The 23434-nt window shown below is 39.7% G+C and overlaps 1 protein-coding gene across 1 annotated transcript; it reads left to right on the top strand.

The window, feature by feature from the left end:
* Window positions 1–1824: 1824 nt before the first annotated feature.
* SLC38A4 (solute carrier family 38 member 4) lies at window positions 1825–23218 on the top strand. Its single transcript, XM_005419253.2, has 16 exons — window positions 1825–1913; window positions 5736–5966; window positions 7046–7136; window positions 8429–8544; window positions 11395–11468; window positions 11598–11690; window positions 13188–13269; window positions 13361–13443; window positions 13553–13611; window positions 13983–14261; window positions 14380–14459; window positions 15552–15652; window positions 16600–16724; window positions 19300–19444; window positions 20418–20515; window positions 21908–23218. Exons 2-16 carry the CDS (start codon window positions 5848–5850, stop codon window positions 22007–22009), a joined length of 1647 nt encoding a protein of 548 aa, XP_005419310.1. The 5' UTR covers window positions 1825–1913; window positions 5736–5847; the 3' UTR covers window positions 22010–23218.
* Window positions 23219–23434: the final 216 nt, after the last annotated feature.

Consider the following 23434-nt stretch of genomic DNA (forward strand, 5'->3'; position numbering starts at 1 on the left):
CCTGACATCTTTGAGGCATCAGGTGCTGGGACAGGGGCACGGCTGAGCACCACCAACCCTGATGACTCCATCCCCCCATGCACTGAGGAAAGATCCACTCAACTACCATGATGTGGCTACAGAGAGAATTGTGCCACACTGCTTAGACTCAGTGGGAATCAGAGATAGACATGGATATTTGTGGTATTTGAAAAGGAAATTACCTCTAATCTTGATTATTATTTATTTAATCAGGTTCAAAAAATGCATCAGAAGTAATTTTCACAGCTGTTGCTGATTTGTTAGTACATCTATCCCCAAATCTCCCTGCTGTTTTCTTTATGGTTTGCAGTCTTATTTTCCTTTGTTTAAAGAAATGTTTTTCTCTCCCCTATTGTTACATGAAACAGCCACATGAGCAACAGAGCACCAAGGAGGCTGTCCATACCCACAGCCCTGTCAAGTGTGCAAAGCAAACAGGCTCAAGCAGAGCACAGCTGCCTGCCCCAGCTCCCCTGGCAGCTCTGCTCCCTTACCCTAGCAATGGCATAGGGCAACCTGGTGCCAAACTGCTGGGAACTGCCCTAATACATTAAGGACACCTATTCTTGGTCATATGCCTTAGAGGGAAAGCCTGTTTCCCTCATTAGATCAACTGATGAAATGGAAAACACAGGGAGCTTTCAGACTCAAAGTCCATTCAACCAATCTAGGCCCAAAAATTTGTTCATTTTTCCAGCTATGTTTAAATCAAGATAGGACCTCTGGCTCCAAACCTTGCACCTCTTAATCTTTGGATTGGTCTACTTTTGGCATCATATGGCATGACTGGCCTTACAATCAGTTGTCTTTTCACGGGAATGCAGAACTGAGGGAGACAGAGCTTATTTTTGTTAAACCATTTGTCTGAGTCTATATTGGAACTCAGACTTCTTTTTGGGGGGGGGAACTCTGAAACCAGCACAGCAGAGCCAGGGCTGGCAGCAAGCAAGCAGAAGGCCTGGTCACACTGGAGCAGGGTTGGGTTCCCACAGGCTGTCACCCAGCCTGAGCTAAAGCAGTTTGAGTGCTCCACAGGAAACTCTAAGAATTAAAAATTACATCCCCTCACTTCCCCTCCTGCCTTCACAGTCAGGCCAGTCTGAGGGCTTTAATCACAAAGCCTACATGGGTTGGAGGGCTGGGGGGTTAGATGTGGGTTTTAATCATGGTCATTATGTAATTGGATAAAATTCTACAGTAAATTCTGCAGTATTACAGGCAAATCACAGATAATTAAATACTTCTCCACAGGCCTATATTGCCATCCAATGAATAACATTTGCCACTGGACATATATCTCCTCAGCTGACAGGACACTAAATGTTTCAACTGGGAAACTAAGGCACAGGTCAAACAGCCCTGTGCTTCAGACCAAGTCTAGACAGGCAGTGCAAGACGTAGCTCTGTTGTCACAGACATAAGAACAGTATGGGAGCAAACAGGTATTTCTTCCAGAACTTATTTTCCAAGCTCTTTATTATTGTGCCACTGCAAGATTAATGCATGCACATTATTCAAAAATCCAGACTGTCAAATGAGGCTGTGATCAAGCTTGGGTGGTGTGTTCTGGGGAAAAGCATTTTGAAATAGGGCTCAGCTCAGAGAGCAAATAGCTCTGGTAACTGAGATGTTTGCCCTCAGTGTGCTCCAATAAACTGATTTACCTTTCTTCTTTTTTTTCCCCTTTTTTTTTAAGAGCTGACGCAAGTTTGTCAAAGGGAGTTGTTGGGTGTAGCAGCTGTTGATTGGTTCATCCCATACACTCCCATTTGTCTTTAAATCACTGTTCAACTGCTCTAGGTTGCATATGAGTAAACTTTTTCTTACAGGTGCAATTCCTAAAAGATATAACCTGTCTAGCAAGTGAGGAAAGGAACCCGCTTAACTCAGAGGTAAACGCTTTTTCTTTATAAAATTTTATCTATGTATTTTAGACACTGGCCATATCTTCAGAAATTGGGAATTATAAATTTAATTAATCTGTAAATATAAGTGCAATATGAAGGATGGGCTCCTTAAGATTTACTGACATGGTAATTTGTACTGGCAAATATCTTTGATATTGCTTCAGGAGTGAAATTTAGAGTTCTCTTTTGTACAGAAAATCAAAACCTAAGCAAACACAGAACAGCAAAACTATTCAAAATTTCCCAGTCAATTAAGAAATTAATGATTGCTTTCCTTTGCAGCCCTTGGCTATCTTCTGAGAAATTTTTTCCAAGCTCTTGAGTTACTTGGCTAATATTTCTTTGAACAAATTAATTTTGGAAAGTAGGCTTTACATTTTAATTATTTATTTCACAGCTGCAACACTTATTTCATTTTGAAATAGCCACAGAGACAATAACCTTATAAAGTCACTGTCATGAAGATGAAGAATCTGGCAAAATCTGCTACATTGGATACCATGGCAGAGATTACAAATATTGATATTGCAAAACCCATGGAAGTGTTAGTCATATCTGTGACCTGGCATTATTTGCCCAGTGGTTGTCCATTCGCCTAATGTTCTAACTGCAGACTGGACAGAAATCAATAACCTTGTGAAATCAGATGCCAAAAATTTCATAATTTTCCAAATCATTGCTGGAAACCATTAGTTAATAAATGATGCAGAACAGTACCCTATACTTGAAGAGGAAAATTAGTTTTATAGAGATAAATAACTATCCTCTAATAATGGGTAAATTTCTTTTGCAATAAGTATTTCCATTTTAATACCATACTTTAAGAAAAATCCTTTCTGTTCAGCCAAATGCTACAAGAGGCAGAAAAACATCATTGTATTGAAGGCAAGTTTGAGGAACACTGGAAATCTAAGAGATTTATCTTGTATGTTTAGGCACCAAAATCATAGCTCTGAAGCAGAAAGCATTAAATCCCAGGGAAGCTAAAGCAGGAGAACTTTGGTGTTTTTCCTCCAATATTGCAGGCAAAGCTTCTGGCAGGGCCCAGGCCTGCCTAACCTTGGTGGCTGTGCTTTCACACCACCCCTGCCCTGGTTCCCCCCAGGAACAGCAATCCACCAGCACAAACCCCTGAAGGGATGCAACTGAGAGCCCAATGTCAGTGCATCCCCTTTATCTAAATATCTTGCAGGTTGAGTTACAGGTCCAGAGGTACAGGGTCACCCCATGTCCCCCTCAGGTGAAGAAGTGACAGCTCTGCCTCTTCTCGATTACTTGTGGGGAGAACATGCTACCAGTGCCTGTACATCTCCCAGAGCCCTCAGTATCTGCAGTGCTAGGAACTGAAGATATGGATTGCCACCAACTAAGGACCAGCCCTGCCAAGTTCTCTGAAGTTCAAAGGCACCACTGGTCATAATCACAGTTATTAGCGTTTGCAATATTCCAGTCTAATAGCAGCCCTGTTTTATGGGTCTCACTCTCCCCACATTTATGCAAATAGCTTTCTGCTCATGGTTTGCAAACCTCTGGAGTTCTACCAACCTCTCCCTAAAAAATTACAACTGCAAGAAAGCAGGTTCTCCATAGGCTTAATTTTGCCACCTGAAGCTTTATAGTTTCACCAGAAGACTTTTAGGAATTCAGAGATTAAAACAATAAAATAAAACAGAAAATCATTGCTTTATGCAGTGATTACACAGCCTCTTGAGATGACGTCTATAAATCAGATGACTTGTGTAAATGTTTGACAGGGCAATGTCCAGATGATTCTTATGCTGTAACATGTATTTTCAGTCAATTTTTCCATATTGTTTGCTGTGCTGCACAAGCTTTCATCCTCAGCCTAATCGTTGTGCAGCTTAACTCCTGGCAACTTTTTTGCTTACTTTTCCTCCATTTCCCGTATCTTTGAAGATCTGTATATTTTGGACTGCCACTTCTGGAAAAGACATTTTTCCAACAAAAGTTAGGCAGTGCACACAGAGGAGGTTTTACCCTTTACCAGAACAGGGATAAGCACAGATAGATTTGTTTGCCTGACTTCTACACCACAGATTAAAAATAAGCATCAAGAATTGGAAAAACTCTCTTTCTCAGACAGGGTAGTGTCTGCATTTGAAGACAGTTCTGTGAATGAAACCACAGTTGTCAGGGCTCTGTTGGGGGTGGAGGGGTGAGGAGGGTGTTACTGGTTTTTTATCTCATGCAGTTATTAATATCCTAAGCAAGTAGAATCCCCCAGGCATTGAAATGTGAGTGCCAGCAGCTCTGCTCTGATGCCTGAGTCACTCATCCCCCCACACATACAAACACTCTGTGAGGCAGCAGAAAGAATTAAAGCCAGCCGCTCTCTCTGGTAGGAAATTTCCTAATGCACTATGATATTGCTTCTCCTTTTCAGTTGTCTGGTCTGGGTGAATGCTTTTAAAGTAAGAAGCAAGGAATTTGACATTAATTTCTGGCCTGGAGTCAGTTTTAACCTCCAGGATTGGTATTTAAAGTTTATATTTGCATTTTAAACACGTGCACTCCAACATCTTGCCACTACAGATATGCTTGTTGATATTCCTAACAGCATATGATCAATATCAGAGGACAGCAAAGGTCTGGTCATTGAGCTGGACCTATACATCCATAAACGCAAATCCAGGAGAAAGGCTATTAAATAATTGCAGATTTAGTGTTGCAAAGAGCCAGACATAGAAAATTATTTGTTGCAATGTTTTCTGATATTGTTATTATGGAATGCTGAGCTGCATTTGACATGTCATATTTATGAAAATTGTCATAAATCTGGCCAGCGTGACTGATTGCAAGGCAGCAGGTAAAGGTCCAGGGAACTGCAGTTGTGGCCCCAAGTGTGTGCTCTCTGATCTCTGCTTGCTCCCTTCACTGGTGTCCCCTCAGCTGTGGAATGGAAATACAGAATGCATCAAGGGAGAAGGATTGCAGAACTGCAGCATTTCTTGAACAGTGTTTTCCTCTTGAATCTGATAATAAATAAATGAATTCACATGTGTATCTACAGATGAGTCTGCAGCACACAGCTGCTGAAATCCCAGAGGTGAAGTTCTCTTTGTAAATTTGGGTCATACAGTTTCATTTGGTCCATACATTAAATAAGAGTTGAGCATTTATCCATATGATTTTTAAAAGGCAAGAATTTTTCTTGTGGGGTAAAGATAATCAGTCTATTATCCATGTATTAATCCTGTGTGAGACAGAGCTTCCAGTGATGGGTCAAGTAAGAATTAAACACTGGTCCCCTTAGAAACTGGTCTATCAGAATTGCACCTCCTACTTACCAAAAAGTTGTCATACAGAGATGCTTGCTCACCTCTGTCAGATCCCAGTGAAAGGGACAAATCTAAAAAACATTTAAACCTGTGACAACATTAATCTTCCAACAAATGGGAAAGCCTGCTATATATATATATATATATATGCTATATATAAATACTGCTATATTTCTGTTTTTATCAGAAAACATTTCTGCATCACCCTCCCCTAGAAACTCCAAAGCAGCAGTTCAGTAAATTATTTTCTGCTGACTTTGTATTTTTTCCAGATGCTGGATATCCACTGTGCATCTGTTGGCCTCTGCAACCTTTACCATTTGAAGGGAGACAGCAGAACCAAGTAGTGGCATATAAAGAGAGTTTTATGCTTGCCCGGAATTTTCCCAGTCTGCAACAGTTTCCCCTCTTAATGCTATTACAAAGATCAAACACAAACCAAACAATTCACACTGGTTTATCTAATTTGAAGAAAACTCTAATGAGTTCTGTTGTGTTTTGTTTGCAGAACAGAGTGTTCTGGCAGTCCCTGCATGACAGAGAGGACCCACAAGCAGACGGCACACCGCTGTTTACCCTGAAGAAGCGAGTGTGTGTGCTGGAAAGCGCTGACCGCTCTAATGGATCGCATGGAGCTGCAAAAAGTCAACATCGAACCTGATGATCAGAGCAACAGTGGGGAAAGCCTCGAAGACAATTACAGAGAGCCAGCTGATTCAGAAAAGGCTGCAATTAGCAGGTAGGCATTTCTCTGTTCTGTTAAGGCCAGAAAGCAGTAATCAATAATCTTCACTAATGGCATCTGGGAAGTTTCCCCACAGCACTGACCCTCCTTGCTCTGTGCTCTGGAGGACAGTGTGCCCAGAACAGCAAGGCAGCCCAGGTCCCCCCTTGCCTGCCGCCACCTGGACTGATGTCTTCAGGCTCCCAATACAGACTAACCCTTGGCAGTTTCCAACTACTCCAGTCAAATAGTATATGTGTAATTAATGCACTCTCAGAGCAGTTCAGCCTGAGCACACTGAGGGGAATGTTCCCCAGGGCAAGGTGTGGATGCCGTGGGATAGAGAGAGAGAAACGGCAAGCATGTCTCACAGCGGCCTGTGAGAAGTTGTAGAAAGCTAGAAAGATGTGATAACTTGTTGAATATAAACAATTTGCAGATAGTGTTTTTCTACTTTATTTTTCTGTTCCTCTCAAGGACATTGCGTGAGAAAGATGTTTCTGTTAGTTAGCCAATAGAATAGAATCTATCGTACCACTCTATAAAAACCACGCGGTTCTTTTGAGTAAAGCCTTCTTTCCCTTTGCTGCCCCGACCTCGGCGCAAGGATGACAGCAAGGCATGGAGGGCAGCAGGGACAGCCCACCCTCAGACATTCCAGCAGAACCCACCACAGCACTAGCACCTGTGTGGCTGGAAAAAGACATCTCAAAACCAGCCACCAGTCCGTTGCTGTCAGCTTGCTGCTCCCTCCAGCACGTATCTCTAACAAGGGCCTTTGTTCCCCAGACATGAAGCACGTGCTCAGCTTCAGCGTGTTACTGACAGTACGGATCTGCTTTCCAACATCTGCAATCAAGTGTAATTCAAAGATTACTGGGTCTACAACTAAATTCCAAACCAAAGCTAAGATCTACTAAACATGCCATTGGACATGAGAACTTTACAAGAGAACAGATCTATTTTTTTGATATATTTTTAAATATTCAGAGCAATGTCAAAGGAAAGTTCCCACTGATGACAAAAGGTACAACTCAAATAAAATGTCTAGCATAAGCTTTATCTAAAGTTTTCTTATTTTTCTTTGTGTTCAGTCCCTTTGCTAGTGATGATGCAGAAAGTCAGAAGTTCCTTACAAATGGATATCTGGATAAAAAGAAATTGGAAGACTATAATGAAGAATATGTAAGTTTTATTCTTTTTAAATGAATGAATGAATGAATGATTACAAAGTAGATCTTATTGACCTGATTTTTTTCTGAAAGTGTCAGTAAGCAAAATTACTCTGGAGCCTGGCCAGCATAACCTTGGCTTTCAAAGAATAAACACATTTTCTAACAGTTGGTGCAGCAAACTCTTTCCATTGTCTTACAAGTAAAATTCAGTCTTTCCTACACAAGTAATCAGAAAAATTCCTTAGATCACACTTGAGCTTCAGTAACATCTCCATGTAATCTCAGCTGAGATGTGCAGACAGTGGGGCATTGCACCCATTTTCCTGAGAGGACATTGGTCTCAGGACTTTGTTGTTCCTACAGCCAGGTAGATCTGTACCTTAGTGGATACATGCTTGTACTTCTAGTTTCCAGCATCTGTGGAAATGAATCTACATTCAGCTGCACTGCTTTAAAGAAAGAACCTTATTGTTTTGGCTTTATGATGCTGAGCTCTACATGGTCAGCACGCGTCAAACTCCCTAGACAGCTCCACATGCAAGTGGAAGCACAGCACCCGCTGCTGGGGTGTGCATGTGGGTACCTCTCTGCTAGGATTTAATGTTACTCCATTTTTAGTGAATTTGATTAAATGAAAGGCATTATTTTACAGTGGTGTTACAGATTTTATTAATGAATGATCGCATAAAATCAAAAATATTATTTGTAATTGTAAACCAAAATAAGGAGCCATGTTCTCTTTTTCTTTTCCACTTGGTATCTGTTGTAACTCATTCACACACCATCCCCTCTCTCCTAGGTTTTGTCCTCTTCCATTCTTCTGCTTCCAGCCCTAGGCACACAGCACTCCTTTCTTTCTTCCCCCCAGACACCTTTTTAGTTCCCCCAAAAAAAGTGCATTTTACTTGGAGACAAATTCAATAATCTATTGTACTCATTTCTTTAAAAAATCTGAATATTTAAAAATCGGTAATTGGGAAACCTGTTTGATAAGAGCATGTGTTTCCATGGAGGCTGGCCAGCATAGCCAGTGTAACTGTGTCACCTAAGTCACCTGTCAGGAATGCAAGCCTCCTCTGATTGAGACAATGAAAGAGTGGGAAGAGGCAAACGCTACCAGCACAGCTGTCTTTGGGGTAGACTCCTTTTGGTGGCAAGTGCTTCTGGGCTTGGCAACCTTGAAAAGCTCCACCTCTAGGCATCAAGGGAGCGGTATAGGGAACACCAGCAATGAGGATAATTAGCCAGTCATGCTCCGTAAAATGCAAATGAATTGCCATTTTCTGTTCTTGCACCCAACAGCACAGGGGTAGAACTTCCTTTGGAATGTCCTCGTTCAACCTCAGCAATGCCATTATGGGCAGTGGCATCTTAGGGCTCTCCTATGCCATGGCCAACACAGGAATTATCCTTTTCATGTAAGTACATAGAAAAATAAGCACATAGAATATAAGCAGGGGGCTGGATCTGAAGTTTTTGTGATTAGAGAGGTATGTTAAGTTTGGTTTGTTAGCTGAAATTCTTGCAAGATCCTCTGTAATGAGAGCATTTCAGCTTCACCACAAGGAGCCATCCACTGCTGAAAATTCACTGCTGAAATTTTAGACCTCCTTTGTGTTAGAAACACGACTGTGAATTGACGCTGCACAGCCAAAAAACAAAAGGAAAGAACAGCACGCTGGTCTTAATATAACAAGACCAATCTTGCCAGTTCAGTATGAGAATCCAAAAAGGGAATTAAATAAATAAATATGTTTGCATCACCCCAATCATCTAATCACTATGTAGAAATGGAAGAAGAGGATTTGATACAATCTGAAATGGCAACATGCTTTGAGTGCAAAGGCATTCACAGATCTAATGTCGCTGCTCCAAGTCTGTCTGTACCCAATGTGCACAAAGGACAGCATTGGTCTCTGACTGACAAAGAGTATCTACACAGAATCTGTATCCACAGAATCTGTGACTGACAAACAGTATCTACACACGGGTTTTGACAGACGGTAACATACAGACATGGGAAGTTTTTTAATCTATGGCTAACATCTGGCTCCTTTTAATGAGATGAATTGTATCAAAAATAAATATGGTGGGTTTTTTTAATTACTGATTTTAATTCTAACTTGAAGCCTTAATTTTAGCCTCTCATGAGACTGGAATAAACCATGATATTACTGTGTGACAATTAGCCATTTTTGACATTACTGAAATCTACATGTTTTTATAGAGCTTCTTACTTGTGGGGACTGTGTAACTATAACAGCAACAGCATTTAAAATTTTACATGTAGCTTACAGTTGCTAAGAAACATCTCCTGTTTTGCCAAAATGATTTTTAACTGAAAATTAGCTGTAGATTCAAATGCTGTTCTGTATAAGCACTTCATAACACCTGCGCCCAACTGGTTTAGATATAGTATTTGCAGAGCAAAAATTGGAAGCCAGTTTTAAAACTGACATTTTATCAGAGTCAGAAAAATGTAGGATTTTTTTCTCCTCCAACTTTCTCTGAGCACTTGTACTAACTGGCATACTCACAAATGATCACGGGAAAGAAAATTGTGATATGTTAAGCTTCACTAACAGGGAAAAATATTATCTTTATAATATCTTTGTTTTGAAACTCTGTTCATACTGACTGGTGGCTAAAAATTCTGATACAAGCCTAATGATATTAGCTCTGTTGGCAGTGCTAAAGTAGGGAGTAATGCTAAGCAAAAGAAGAAAAGTATCTCCCCCCACAGCTCCCTTTTTTTACTATGCTATTTGCATCTTTATGGCATGAGAACATTCTCCCTTTTGGTAAAGGAAGGGATTTTATTTAGAAGTTTGAACTTGTGTGTAGATACTGTTACCCCCACAGCAGTTATCCAATTGCTTGAAGTTCCTCTGTTTTCGCAGCACGTGATGTTAGTGTTAGTGGGACAGAAAGATCCCATCTACTAAGTGGAAACTGCTGGACATGAATTCTAATTGAGATGATGCTGGCAGCATCATCTACATTTTTGTAATTCACTCTTCTCATGTTGTCCAAGTGCTTTCATGCTGGAAGGTGTTCTACAGGGTGCAGGAAAATAGAAGGCTCACAAAATTCCAAAAGCAACATTTCTGCTGCCCAGCATGATTTAGCAAGTGCAACCAGGAGGGCTTTGGTTTACCCCATCTCATGTGTCAGGACACAGAGATCATGTCTCTGAACAGGAGCTGTATGGGTGCCCCTGATCAAGGAGGATGCCACCTCAGCAGGATGCACTGTCACCTCAGACATGACCCCCCTTTATCATATTGCTTGAGCCCACAGCAGGAGACAGCCCTGCCCACATCAAGGTGGTAGCACTGACTGTCTCTCTTGAAGAGGGAAACTTCAGAGGAAATTGTGATGGTCTGGTGGTTCATCACTCAGCCCCAGGGCCTCGTCTGCTCCTAGACTCATTTAAGAACCTGGCTGTCAGTGTCTCCTATATCTGTACCAAACCTCGTGTTCAGGGGAGTGGAAGCTGTGGGCATAACCTCCTGTTCAGCCATAGGATAAAGTGCATCCATATTTTCTATCTCTGTCATGTTATTCTCTTCCTCACCAGCACTTGGGCAGGCTGATGACAAGACGGTTAAGGTAATAAGTTATGCTGTGCACAGTGCTGTACCCCGAAAATCTCATACAAAGCTACATTTTTCACAAGCAGTTTACAAGAGGCAGATAGCTGAAATCACATAGGATGCACCTATTGTGTGGCAGAAATATGGCAGTAATCAGAATTATTGAAGTCAGGTACTGGTATCTTCAGGCGGACTAAGACTACAAGCTAAGCTACCAGTGCTCCAAGAGCAGGTTTTCCAGTGTTGTGTCATGCTTTAACATGATGCAAGATTTCTAATGTACTCACACAGCAGGCAACTAACCTCCACTGCACAGCGATATGCCAGAAGTCAAAAGCAGTGACCAGCCAAGAGGTAGCATTGAAGTTGTCCCAGTCACCCAATTTGCTTTTGGGTTTCATTTTTGCGGGGTTTTTTGACAGCTCTGATTAAGGAGAGATTTGAAAATGAGAAATCAGTGGGCAGGTGAGAGTCCAAAGACCAGATTCTTGCATAGAAATCTGTTTACTTTAGTGGAATCTTGTTAAGATACAAGATTTTGTTCTTGTGGACTAGCACAGAACTAGCACTTACTGGACTTCATGAACTTCATGAGCACAAGCAAGTGTATGTTCAAATCAACTGTGTCTCTGATGTCCTGCTTAGGATTCTGATTTCTGCTTTGCCTTGCAGAGTTCTGCTGCTCAGTGTAGCAATATTGTCACTCTACTCAGTCCACCTTTTACTGAAGATATCAAAAGAAGGAGGTAGGAGGCTGTGATTGACAGAGAGTCTGTATTGCATGCATGTATTTTACCTTGGAATGCAATTTATCAAGTATGTCCAATGTAGTGGCTCATATTTCTGTTTTGATTTTGTTTGGGGTTTTTTTTCAGGATCATTAATATATGAAAAACTGGGAGCAAAGGCATTTGGCTGGCCTGGGAAGTGTAGTGTTTTCATTTCAGTCACAATGCAGAATATTGGAGGTAAGAGATAAAAGTTTTCTAGCTTCCAATGCTCTTCCTACAAAACACAAGTGATTTAATTCTCTCCTCTGTCTGGCTAAATGGCATCAGAGATGAGCCAGATACAGCATACACTGTATTGTAAAAGTGAAGGACATGAGGAATTCATCTCACTTTTTTCAGCTACCTGGCACTTCAGTGTATGGTGAAAGACAGTTACCTGGGATCCCTCCATGGCCAGTGAAGAGGCTTCAGTGATGGCTAAAGTGGCCTGACTGACTGTCCTCAAGGAACTGGCCATTCTCTTTATTGACTATGGCTCAGTCTGTCCTTAGCATCTAGTTGAAGCTTCTGCTTCAACTTAGAAAAGATTAGTCTGACCTAAAAGGAAAAGCATAGGCTTCTGACTTCCCATAAAAGGCTTTTCGGTGGTTCATTTTTCAGCTGAATGAATATATTTGAATTATTCCTTCAAATAACAGTTGGGTTGTGTTATTCCTAAAATGCATGTTTAAAGTAATTTTTGAATGTACTCAGCCACAAAAATACATCCTGTGAAATATCTATCAAATAACTTCCATCCTCTCAGAACAGGAGAAATACCAATATAAACAGTAGTGATAGAATGTACATTCATTCAGCAAAGCTTTTTTTCTTTACTATGCTGGAAGAAGCATTTTAAGGAGGCTGAAGAACACCTGGTATGAAAGCAAAAGGGAGTTTGTAAATTTTAACAGATTCCTTAAGGTGAGGTAATTGAAACTTAAATTAAATGTGCCGTTAGTCATTTAAATTTATGCAGGTTTTTTGGTGATTTCTCTATTGGAACTTGCTATGTTTGCAAATCTCCATCAATAGAGCAATACTGTCCTGTTACAGCAACTTGGCTACACAAACAGAGGTAGTTCACATCTCCGAAATGCAAAAGACTTTTTGATTTTGATTCTTGTATATATTGAACCATCGGTCTTTAGAGACCTCTCTGTGACAAACGTAAAACAAATGAAAAAAAAAACAAATGAAAAAAAGCATTGCTTCTGGCAGTACATTTTAACTGAGATGTATAGAAGTCCACTCTTACATCAGGAATCATGACAACTAGTTGATTTCTTTATATAGAGAGAAAAGACTGGAAGAAAAAAGTTGAAATTAGGAAGGATAAGGCAGCTGAAGAGATCTAGAGGAAATAAGTCTAAAGCTACTGCAGAATGGGGATGGACAGCATCCATTGGAGGAAAAAATATATATATATATCAAAAAAGGAAAAGGAAAAATTAACAGTGATTTAAGTATGCTACAAATTCAGTAGTAACTGTATTGTATTCTAATACAGAATGCTAGATGTCATTCAGAACATGTTCATAACAATATAAAGGCTTTATTTATTTATTTAGTCACACTTTTATTTAAACAAAACTCATTTCGCTACTTTAGCAAAAACTTTTGTCTTTTTTTGGAGCTATAGTTTTGGAAACTCAGTTTTCTGAAGGTGATTGTTTTGTTTTGGCTTTTTTCCAGCAATGTCAAGCTACCTCTTTATTATTAAATATGAACTTCCTGAAGTCATCAGAGCATTTATGAAACTTGAGGAGAATTCTGGGTAGGTGTCTTTTCCCAGCCTGAACCTGATATGAAAAATTTTCACTTTGATGTCAGTGATGATTATTTTTATTTTTATTCTTCCTCTTTAGAGAATGGTACCTTAATGGGAACTACCTCGTCATACTTGTAACAGTTGTAATTATTCTTCCCCTCTCCCTTCTAAAAAGTTTAGGTAAGCTTAATGCCCTGCTTAAACTCATTTCTTATTCTTTTTAGGATTGTGAATTTTTATGTAACTGAGCTATTTTATTTTGTTTTGTTTTGTTTTTCTTTCTGCACAGGTTATCTTGGTTATACAAGTGGGTTTTCGCTGACCTGTATGGTTTTCTTTGTCAGTGCGGTAGGTGACTGTTTGGGTATTGTCTCCAGACAAATACAGACTCTGTAAACCTTAAATACTTTTATACTTTGTACTGTGACAATTTTGCGTTAGGATAGCCCCTGCAAGTTAATCAAATCAACAACCTATTCAGCAATAGGTGAAGTCAGAATAAAAAAAATCAGTTAAAAAACCACTTGAGAATAAAAAATAAAGCAGGAAAACAGCAGAGGCAGATTAACAACAAATATTTGCAGAAGAAGCAGAATTGGTAGCACTTGGTTTCTTGCTTCCTCTCTTTCTCAGTGTCTGCTTATACTTCTGTTGGAATACCACAGATATGTAATCTCCTATAGTGGTACTCTTCTGATAACATTGTCTACTTTTTGTAGGTGATCTTCAAGAAATCCCAAATACCCTGTCCTCTTCCCATCATGGGCCACGGGGTTGAAAACTGGACCGCCACCAATAGCACAGTGCCAATGCACCTGGTCATGTTATCAAATGAGTCACTCAGTTCTGGTGTGAATTTCATGATGGACAACACAGCTGGGCACTTCCCAAGCCTTGAGGAGCCAAAAGATCTCTCCCCGAAAAGCAGTGTAGAATATGAAGCACACAGTGACAGCAGTGACAAGTGCCAGCCAAAATATTTTGTGTTCAACTCACGGGTAAGGGAGATCCTGTAGAACTTGCCTTTCACGACTTGCACCACAGCTAAACTGCTGCCTGCCAAAAGTCAGAGGTACAGCCGTGACCATTCTTACTAATGGGAGCTTTATTTTACAGACTGCCTATGCAATACCCATCCTGGCATTTGCATTCGTATGCCACCCTGAGGTGCTACCAATTTACAGTGAACTCAAAGAGTAAGGTTCTTCAATTTTGTCCAATACTTCCAGTCAACCATAGATAGAGATAATTTTCTACATGCTATCCATTGATTGCCGGTGTGTGAACATCCACGTGATAGTGAATTATTGCTTTCCATTGTAAGCAGATTTTGGCTTTGCTTTGGTCTTATAGTCAGATATCAGTGACAGAGAACCACTGCATTGATCATTACTTAGTAAAGGAGGAATCTCGAAAATCCTTTAAATGATCTGAATAAACTGGGGAACTTGGTTACACTGAAACAGATCATTCTGGTTTCTTATAATACCTAAATGTGTTCTGTGTCTGTGTCAGTTGCTGCTTACTCTTAAAGTTTCTTGGGATGCCATTGGTTTGGGTGTCTTAGATAGGCTCTTCACTCTGCCTGTTTTGCTTAACAAATATCAAAAATCAAATATACTTGCTTAAAATGGCACAGACTTAATAGCTGGGAAGGGCTAATAAAAGGCATTTGTTGAACAGCAAAAATCACTTTACAGAAGGTTGTGTTGCAGAACTCAAGGAGGCTAAGAACCATTGCCTCCTATTTCAGTAGGTTTAACCTCAGAAGCCATAAAAATTCTAATATGACTTGGGAAAATGCTTGCAGGTCCTATAAGATGAAGATTTTCTTTAACCAAAGGATTTATGAAGGAAGGATGCGATCTGCAAGGGGTTTTGAACCTGCAGAACAGCCCTATGTAAATATAAGGGTATGTTCATATAGAGATGGCTGAAAACTCTTGTCTACTTTTGTCAACAGACCTGTAATTCTCATCCCTCCATTTTTTATTTAATCTAAAATATACCATTTGAGATTGACATTTAATAAATAGTGGTATATAAAATAATGTGGCACATTTTTATGTTGCCACAGAAAAAGCACTAGAAATGCAGTTTCAACATATTTTATAAATCTGTACTGCTCTACACAGAGTTGTAAAGCATCAAGAGCTCTATGTAACCAATATAATTGCTATGAACTTTCTATCTGGCGAGGGTGTGTCAGAGAGCTAAGATCCTTCAGAGCACTTCTTGTACAAATAGAGGCTTTATAGGACTGTTATTCTCTTTCTTTTGTACTTCAGTCGCTCCCGAAAGCGGATGCAGAATGTTTCAAACATCTCCATCACTGGCATGCTTATCATGTATCTTCTGGCTGCCCTCTTTGGATATCTTACCTTCTATGGTAGGTCAAAACACTGTTCTCTGCAGAAATTTCCCTCACTTTTTAATGCAGGTGGGCTGGTTCTATCACAAAGACTCAAGTATTAATGCATTTTCTGGGGGCCTGAATCCAAGTTTAAGCAACATTTAATTATAATACACAGTGTGTAACCTTCTGAGTGAACTGTGGGACTTATCCAACTGTCAATCCTCACCTGTGAGAGACTCCAAGGCACCTACTGGGGGGCCAGTTTTGTTTCCCTTGACTTTGTGAACTCAGACAAGAAGCTGCTGTAAACTTGACTCTTGGCAAAGGCCAAGAGTACTAAAAATACTCCAGTGCTCAACAGTTTTACATGACACTATTAAGTGCTATCCAATCTGTCTCTGACACCACTAGTTCAGTTTCATCTATGCTGAAAAACAGGTGCAAATCATTCTAGTGTAAAAAAAATCTGGATGAGCTAAACTAACGGATGGGCAAACAGAGTAGTCCCTCTATTAGCACACCATTTTGTGCAAACACCTCTTTTTACCTTGTCAGTCCCTCCATACAGCAGAGAAGTGAATGATACAGCACACTCTGCTCCCTATCACTGGGGCAAGAGGGCTCTGCTGGGTGGAGGTCAAAAGGAGCTGTTACCAGTTCAGTGAGTTGTTTCATATCACAGAAATTATTTTTACTTCAGGTTCTACATCCACTTAATGATTTTCTCAAAGTCATCTCAAAGATACTAGAGTACAAAGCATCACCTCAGAGCTGTATTACCCTCATCATCTCTGAATGATGGACTAGTATCAGTCACAGTGGGAAAATTCCTGTTTCATGTCTAGCCCATAACTTGTATATAATGACAGAAGCTGGGCTAAAATTAATCTTGCCTCTTATCCGGCTGCAGTATAAAGATCCTTTTCAATGTGCAAGGTACCGCTTAAGTGATTTAACTCCTTCCTGTTTCCTTTTCGTAGGAGAAGTTGAAGATGAGCTTCTTCACACATACACTAAAGTGTACACATTTGACACCCTTTTGCTGTCAGTTCGCCTGGCAGTGCTGGTGGCTGTGACCCTGACCGTGCCCCTTGTCCTTTTCCCTGTAAGTAGCAGAGCTGAAACCAGGGTAACCCATATTCACTGACTGAATGTGATCAGCACAGATTTTAACACTGAAGAAAAGGAAGCCTAAGTTTTTTGTTTAGAGAGGTCTGTTTTCTCATTTGGCCAGAGCATGGACCTTAGACATTTAAGGTTGCAAAATCTGAAAGATTGAAATAAATCAATCTTTATAAATATATCAGGAATTACTTCTCTGTTTCCCTGGCTCTTTCTGTACTTTATTTGTCAGAGCAATCCTAAGTACCAAAGTCTTAGAGGCATACTGAAACCACTTAAGAGATTTCCTAATACAGACACGGGCACCTTCTACAGCATCCAAACTTAGGACAGACACATGAAGCTCAGGTCACACATTGTGCAGGACTCCCACACTGAGCTGCTGAAATACAGGGACAGAGGGCCCTGTGCTCACTTTGCAGGCTTGAGTCTATGGGCAAGTGAGGAAACTAAATGCCAGAAAAAAGAAGTATAAAAGAGGTGCACAGTCAGTTGTCTGAGCAAAGTTTGGAACATCTGTGTCCTCTTCACTGGGAAAAATACAATAACCACAATAGCAGGGACAGAAAGACACATCTAAACAAATTGCTCAGCAGAGGGACTGACCCTCCTCAGGGATCAATCTCCCCCAGGGGGCAGAACTCCAGGCTCCTGAATGTATAAGACTGAGCCTCATGTCTTCCCTGAGCTGCCAAGCAGCAGAGGAGAAAATAGCTGATCCTCATAATTTGGTTTTGGGAGGCTGGTGTGTCATTAGTACAGCACGTACAAGGCCAGCATCATGCTGCAGGAGGGCTTCCAGCAAGCTGCATCACAGCAAAGTGTTCCCATCTGAGTAACCAGGGGGTCCTGTTGCTCTGTTGTCCTGGTTGCAATACACACTCTGCATAGGTACTGTTTCCAGGCTTGCTGACAAATGCCTTAGAGCAGTAATCACTGCTCAATGTTGTCTACTAAATAAAAAAAATTTAAAAAAAATCAGGTATAAAGCACCCTGAGTGGTCAGTCCTTCTAGCTTGGAGAGCTCCAGTGCTCTGCCTTAAAAATCATGTTCAAACCGGTGGCTAAATGTTTACATTAGTTGTAACAAATTGATCAGTCTTAATGGGAAAACAAGCTAAGGGCATTGAAGAAGCCTGTCTGTCAGGTGTAGCATTTTGTATTTTTAGATTTCTGTATAATCATTTTTATATTTGAATAGGTAGCAATTACAAACCACAACACTGGTTTTTCCTAAAATTACTCCTGAGAAAATATCTTTTGCTTGTAAACCAGAATATTGAAGAGCTTTACACATTCTATCAGGACAGCCATCTCAGCAGATATTACTCCTTCAAATAAGCACTACAACTGTATCAACTCCTTTTTTTAATTAATCATCCCATTTGTATTTTCTTAAAATAGTCAGAGTCTTTTATTAAAAAAAAAGTCATTGCGCTGCTAGAAAAAAAAATTAAATATAGATCTATATACCATTAGTCACTGTAAAACTTCTGTTTGAAAGCTTCTTTTTAAGGACTGTGTCACAAAAGCAATAATGCTCAATATGCTGACAGTAAGCTCACAGGAATGCAGGCAGAAGTTCTTTTGTGAAAGAAACATATTTTACACCAACTCAAAAACTGGACAAAATATTTTAAATTTGCCTCCCTCTTCCTAATATTGGTTTACATCAACATAAAAACATAAAATACAAAATTCATTGAGTGTTTTCAAGTGATGTACTACACTGAGAGAACCCCATATATTTATTTAATTGCCAAACTCACCTAAAAGCAGTTATATGTTACTTTAAAACAACCAAACAGAAGTGCATTTGGAGTTTTGGGACTGTAAAAATATTTTTGTTCAATTTCTAAATATCAACTTTTAAGTTAATTTTGGTACTTCAGAATAACATCACCTCGAGCTACCAACTGGATTTGCTTTTGGCCTTTTTTTCTACTTACCCTCTTTTATGTTGTAAAAGCAAAAAAATCCATGATGTGTAAGAAAGTCAGTGAAGCAAAAAAGAATCCTCTGCAATAGGTTTTAGGGTTATAATTTTCAAGTGGCATAGAAAAATATGCTTTTCTTTTCAGATATGTATATGTATATATTTAATGGTTAAGTACAACAACTTCCTCTATCTCTCAGAAAAGAAAATGACAGAATTCTTGTGGGATTTTCATCAGGTTCAGGAATACAGCAATTCATATTTCACACATGCTCTTTTTTTTTTGCCTGCTGATTAGTACTTATAGTGGGGGTGCTCTTTGAGGATTTTTTTGCTGATATTAGCATCTTTCAGTTGAACAGATTTCATGTCCCTGATTTTACACCCTATTTATTTGACTTTCTCCTACACTGCAAATATTTGAGTTTCTGCATTAAACTGTGAACCCAGTTCTCAAAAACTTACATCAGATTGAGACTATATTATGGGAATCAAAGACTGAAAACACATTTTTTCAGTTAGAATTTCTCACAACAGATGTAGCTAATATAGATTTTTTTTAACTGAAAGCAAAGATAAATTAATTGTTGTTTTACTTTCCCTGTTGTCTTTCATCTTGCAGATCCGTTCATCTATCAGTGCTTTGCTGTTTCCCAAAAGGCCATTCAGCTGGATAAGACATTTCCTGATTGCAGCAGTAATTTTGGCTTTTAATAATCTGCTTGTAATTTTTGTCCCAACTATTAAAGACATTTTTGGATTTATCGGTAGGTTTCATAAATACTTTTTGTTGACTCTATTGTCCTTTCTACAACATATTTACATTCACAGACTGAAAGTCAATCTCTGTTTGAGTCTTACAGTAGAGTAATATAAACACAATTTGAATTTAAAGGGGATGTAAGGATTCCCACACAGCTGTCAGACAAAGTTATAAGCTACCCAACTTTGTCGTTACTTTGCATGAGGCACAAGAAATCCAATAATCCCGATACAAAAACTGGTAAGGAATTCCCACTTTGACCAAAAGGGAATTTAATATATGTGGAGGAGAGGGAAATCCTATTGTTTCCAAGCACCTACAGCATGAAAAAATGTTGACTTCCAAACTGTTGTGTTAGAAAAAGAAGAAAAGTGACGCATTTCTTTTGGCATTAACAGTTCTCTCCCTACCACTTTCTTTTGGTCAGTTTTGGCCTCTGACCAAAGAGGTCCGTGAAGAGCCTCCATGCTCTGAAGTGCTTGAGGACTCAGGGATGCAGATCCCTTGAGAAAGGCACCTCCATGGGGTTTCTGCAGCTGGTTTGCTCCTCCCTGCCTTTTATACCCAGGTCTTCATGCTGGACACTGCTGAGCAGAGAGGAGTCAGCACTTCTCAGGCACAGATCATCCACTCTCTTTTCAATACCTGCTCTCCAGGGTCATCCCGCCCTGGGAATGTCCATTTGTCCTTGCTTCACCTGACAGCAGACAGGCTTCAGCTGACATGCAGACACCTCCAGCACGGGCAGCCACACCACTTTGAAAGAGCCCTCCCAATAACAAGCGTCTCTTCAGCCCCCAAGCACCCAAATGAGTATTTGGACACCTACAGCTCTCCATGAATATAGTCTACAGAGACAGCCCTTTGTACAGCTGGGCTCAGAATGGCAGCTGCCTTCCCACAGGCTGTCTTTTGCAGGTGCACCACTCTGCTTTTCTGTCAAATGTTGCAGCATTCAGCTCTGCTCTCTCTTCCAGGAGCCTCTTCAGCTACGATGTTGATTTTCATCCTCCCTGGTGCCTTCTACCTGAGAATTGTTAAGAAGGAGCCCCTGAGGTCTCCTCAGAAGATTGGGGTAAGAGAACTGGGGGCAACTGCAAAAGGAAGGGTGGGAGGGTGTGTGATTTCCACTCTTCATTAACACTCAGACCACTGACTTGCAACATCCGGCACTTGCTCCTGAATGGTAGTGTCTCACTCAAAATACAGGTTGGGCAGTGAGATTCACCTGCGGCTTCTCAAGACAAAGCCTTTAGAGGCCTACTGCTCCCAGTTCTCACCTAAGTATTTAGGACAAAGTGTGTCAAACCACCAGAAAACAGGACTTACTTAATCCCATCTAAACTCCAGTTAACACCTGCATTTGCATAAATAGCACCAAGACAGTCTATAAGAAGTTGTCGGTTTGTGCTAGAAGACCAGCTGTGGATTAACAGGAAGATTTGAGGTCAAGGTTAAGAAGGAAGTTGCACTGCAGAGATAAATAAGTAATAGTGAGCACTCCTCTGGGATAGATCCACAGCCCTTATCTGAAGGTCTATCATTTATGCACAGCATGTGTCTATGTCATGCTGGACTGCCACTGCAATGCCTTTCATCCTGAACATCAATAACTGTCTGCAGATTTAAATATCACTGAGGAAATGTTCTTTGAAAATGTAATTAGAAAAGTTATTGATAAAATATATATGTAAGCACATAATGTAAACAGATGAGCATATATGCATCTATATATATATGTTCACAAAAGTCATGTAACTGATACATACTTATAAAAGAAATTTATTATGATGAAATTATTTCTACAATGTTTTTTCCCACTGTTAGTGTAGAGAGACTCTGAATATTTTTCCATGTCTCTTTGTTCACTCTTCATGTTGCTGTGTGTTAGGCACATCTAGAATTTCACATCTTGCACTGAGATCACATTCAATATTCATCTTTATTTTACAAAGACAGAGTATTGTTAAGTGTGGACAGATTATGGTAAACTAAAGCTCCACTAAAGCAAAGGGTGACTACAAGCATCTGAATCACTTGAATATGTACAGAAACACTGTCAGATAAGAGATATGGGCTTACCTGTTTGTCTAATAAGGATTCAGCAGATTAACTCTGAAATTGTTCTTAATCCTGGAGACTATGACCATTGACTGAAAATCTGTCATTTTTTAATGATAAAAAACAAAGCTGTTTCTTTGTTATATTTTTTTATTATTGTTCACAGTACCAAAGTGGGTTGTTTTCAGATCTAGCTGTGTAAAGTTCATCTCTCTTGGACTGATATAAACACAGGACTAACTCTGATTCAAGTATCCCTGTACGACATTACTTGGGCTTTAGTCACATAGAATAAACCAAACTTAGGCCATGGGTGTTACACTAATGCAGATCCAGTGGGGCAATCTATGAGCTACCACCTCTAAGTCACTTGCTTTATTAATTAAATTTCATTTTCCAATTGCAGGCTCTGATTTTCCTCATAGTTGGCATAATCTTCATGCTTGTGAGTATGACTCTTATTGTAATGGACTGGATTTACAATCCCCCAAGTTCAAGACATCATTAACCTGTGAAGACAACCAAGTGCTTTTTATAACACAAATATTTGTATTGTGCGCTCTGAAGAACATCTGAATGGGATTGTTATTCCTAGCTAGTAACTGCAGAACTTTGAAGACAGTTTCTGGTGGGGTCACAAGAACCCAACGGAGTCTACATCATCCTTTTCAGTAAGGATTGTTATTTATGCATTAGGAATCTGAGCTTAGCATTTCTGGCCAGGTGAAATGAAAAGTGTGATGTGAATGCTTTCTGTTTTCAAAACCAAAATAACTCTGTATATAGTTCTCAAAAACAGCTTGGTGTCACCCCTTTCAAAATCTCCCATGATGATAGTAACCACTATAGTGGTTAGTTCCTGGAGGCTTGGGAAAGTAATGGCCAGAAAACCAGCCATTGCCTCATTTTCAATCTGAAGGTCATGGGAGCGGCTGCCCAGGTCCAAGAGACAGGCTACGGTTTCTAAGGGGATCTGGAAGGTGATTCCTCTGTGCCTGATAGACTGATCTGCCCATCAGAAAGACAGTGGCTTTGACAAGCCAGTGGATAAAGCTGAGTGTTAGATTTATTGCCCAGATTCATCGCCCAGCTGTTGCACAGAATAAAGCTCTCTGACACAGATTCTCTGTTGGGGCAAGTGCTTGAAGAACAGTAGAGTATTCTCATTTTGTTTTTAAAGATGCCTGTGCTGGAAATATCAGTCATTTCTGCAGTAGGGTTTTTTTTTTTTCTTTAATTTTTAATTATTGTGTGAGCTTACATCACTGAACAAGTTGTATCCTCCATAAAAACTTGTCTTCCACTCTCGCAGGAATTTAAGGAGACCACAAGGTGTGACAAAGCACGCTATCCAGTATTGTTCAGTACTTGTGTATTTGATAAATGTTCAGTGCAGGAAACTGTAATTTGCTATATATAAAAATATATGTATTTATGTACATAATTTTTTGTTTTCCTCTAGTCATAAAAATGTTATCCTGTGGTATATGATTTTTGATTTTTTTATGTGTCACTCTGTTTTCATAGCCACACACTTAATATTATTTTGAAGGAAACATATTGAATTGGTGGGTTTGTAAAAGGTCTGTTTTTATTCACCAGTGGTTGAAATATACCTGTAGCAAGCCCTAACTGCTACCTGTGTAAAAACACATTCATATGTTTACTACTTACATTATAATAAATTTCAAGATGTTTTTCTCTTGAGAATTCTTAATACATGTGTTGAAGTTTTGTGTTGCGTTGTATACCACAAATTCAAATTACTTGCTCAATTGCTGTACCTTATGTCTATGCATACATCAGCATTTAACAACATCCTGTATGGTTAAGTCATGCAAGGGTAACAGCATTATTGACAATCTCAAGTGTATTGGGCTATACAGCTGTGCAAGACAAGAAAAAAAGCATTGCATTCCATGCTACATTCATG

The sequence above is a fragment of the Geospiza fortis genome, unplaced genomic scaffold (genome assembly GCF_000277835.1).
Source record: "Geospiza fortis unplaced genomic scaffold, GeoFor_1.0 scaffold166, whole genome shotgun sequence".
NCBI classification, from domain to species: Eukaryota; Metazoa; Chordata; class Aves; order Passeriformes; family Thraupidae; genus Geospiza; species Geospiza fortis.

Coding starts and splice junctions, on each gene's coding strand:
- SLC38A4 (XM_005419253.2), top strand. CDS start 5,848: ATGGATCGCATGGAGCTGCAAAAAGTCAACATCGAACCTGATGATCAG. Junction 11,469..11,597: donor GAAGATATCAAAAGAAGGAG/GTAGGAGGCTGT, acceptor GTTTTTTTTCAG/GATCATTAATATATGAAAAA. Junction 13,444..13,552: donor CTCCCTTCTAAAAAGTTTAG/GTAAGCTTAATG, acceptor CTTTCTGCACAG/GTTATCTTGGTTATACAAGT.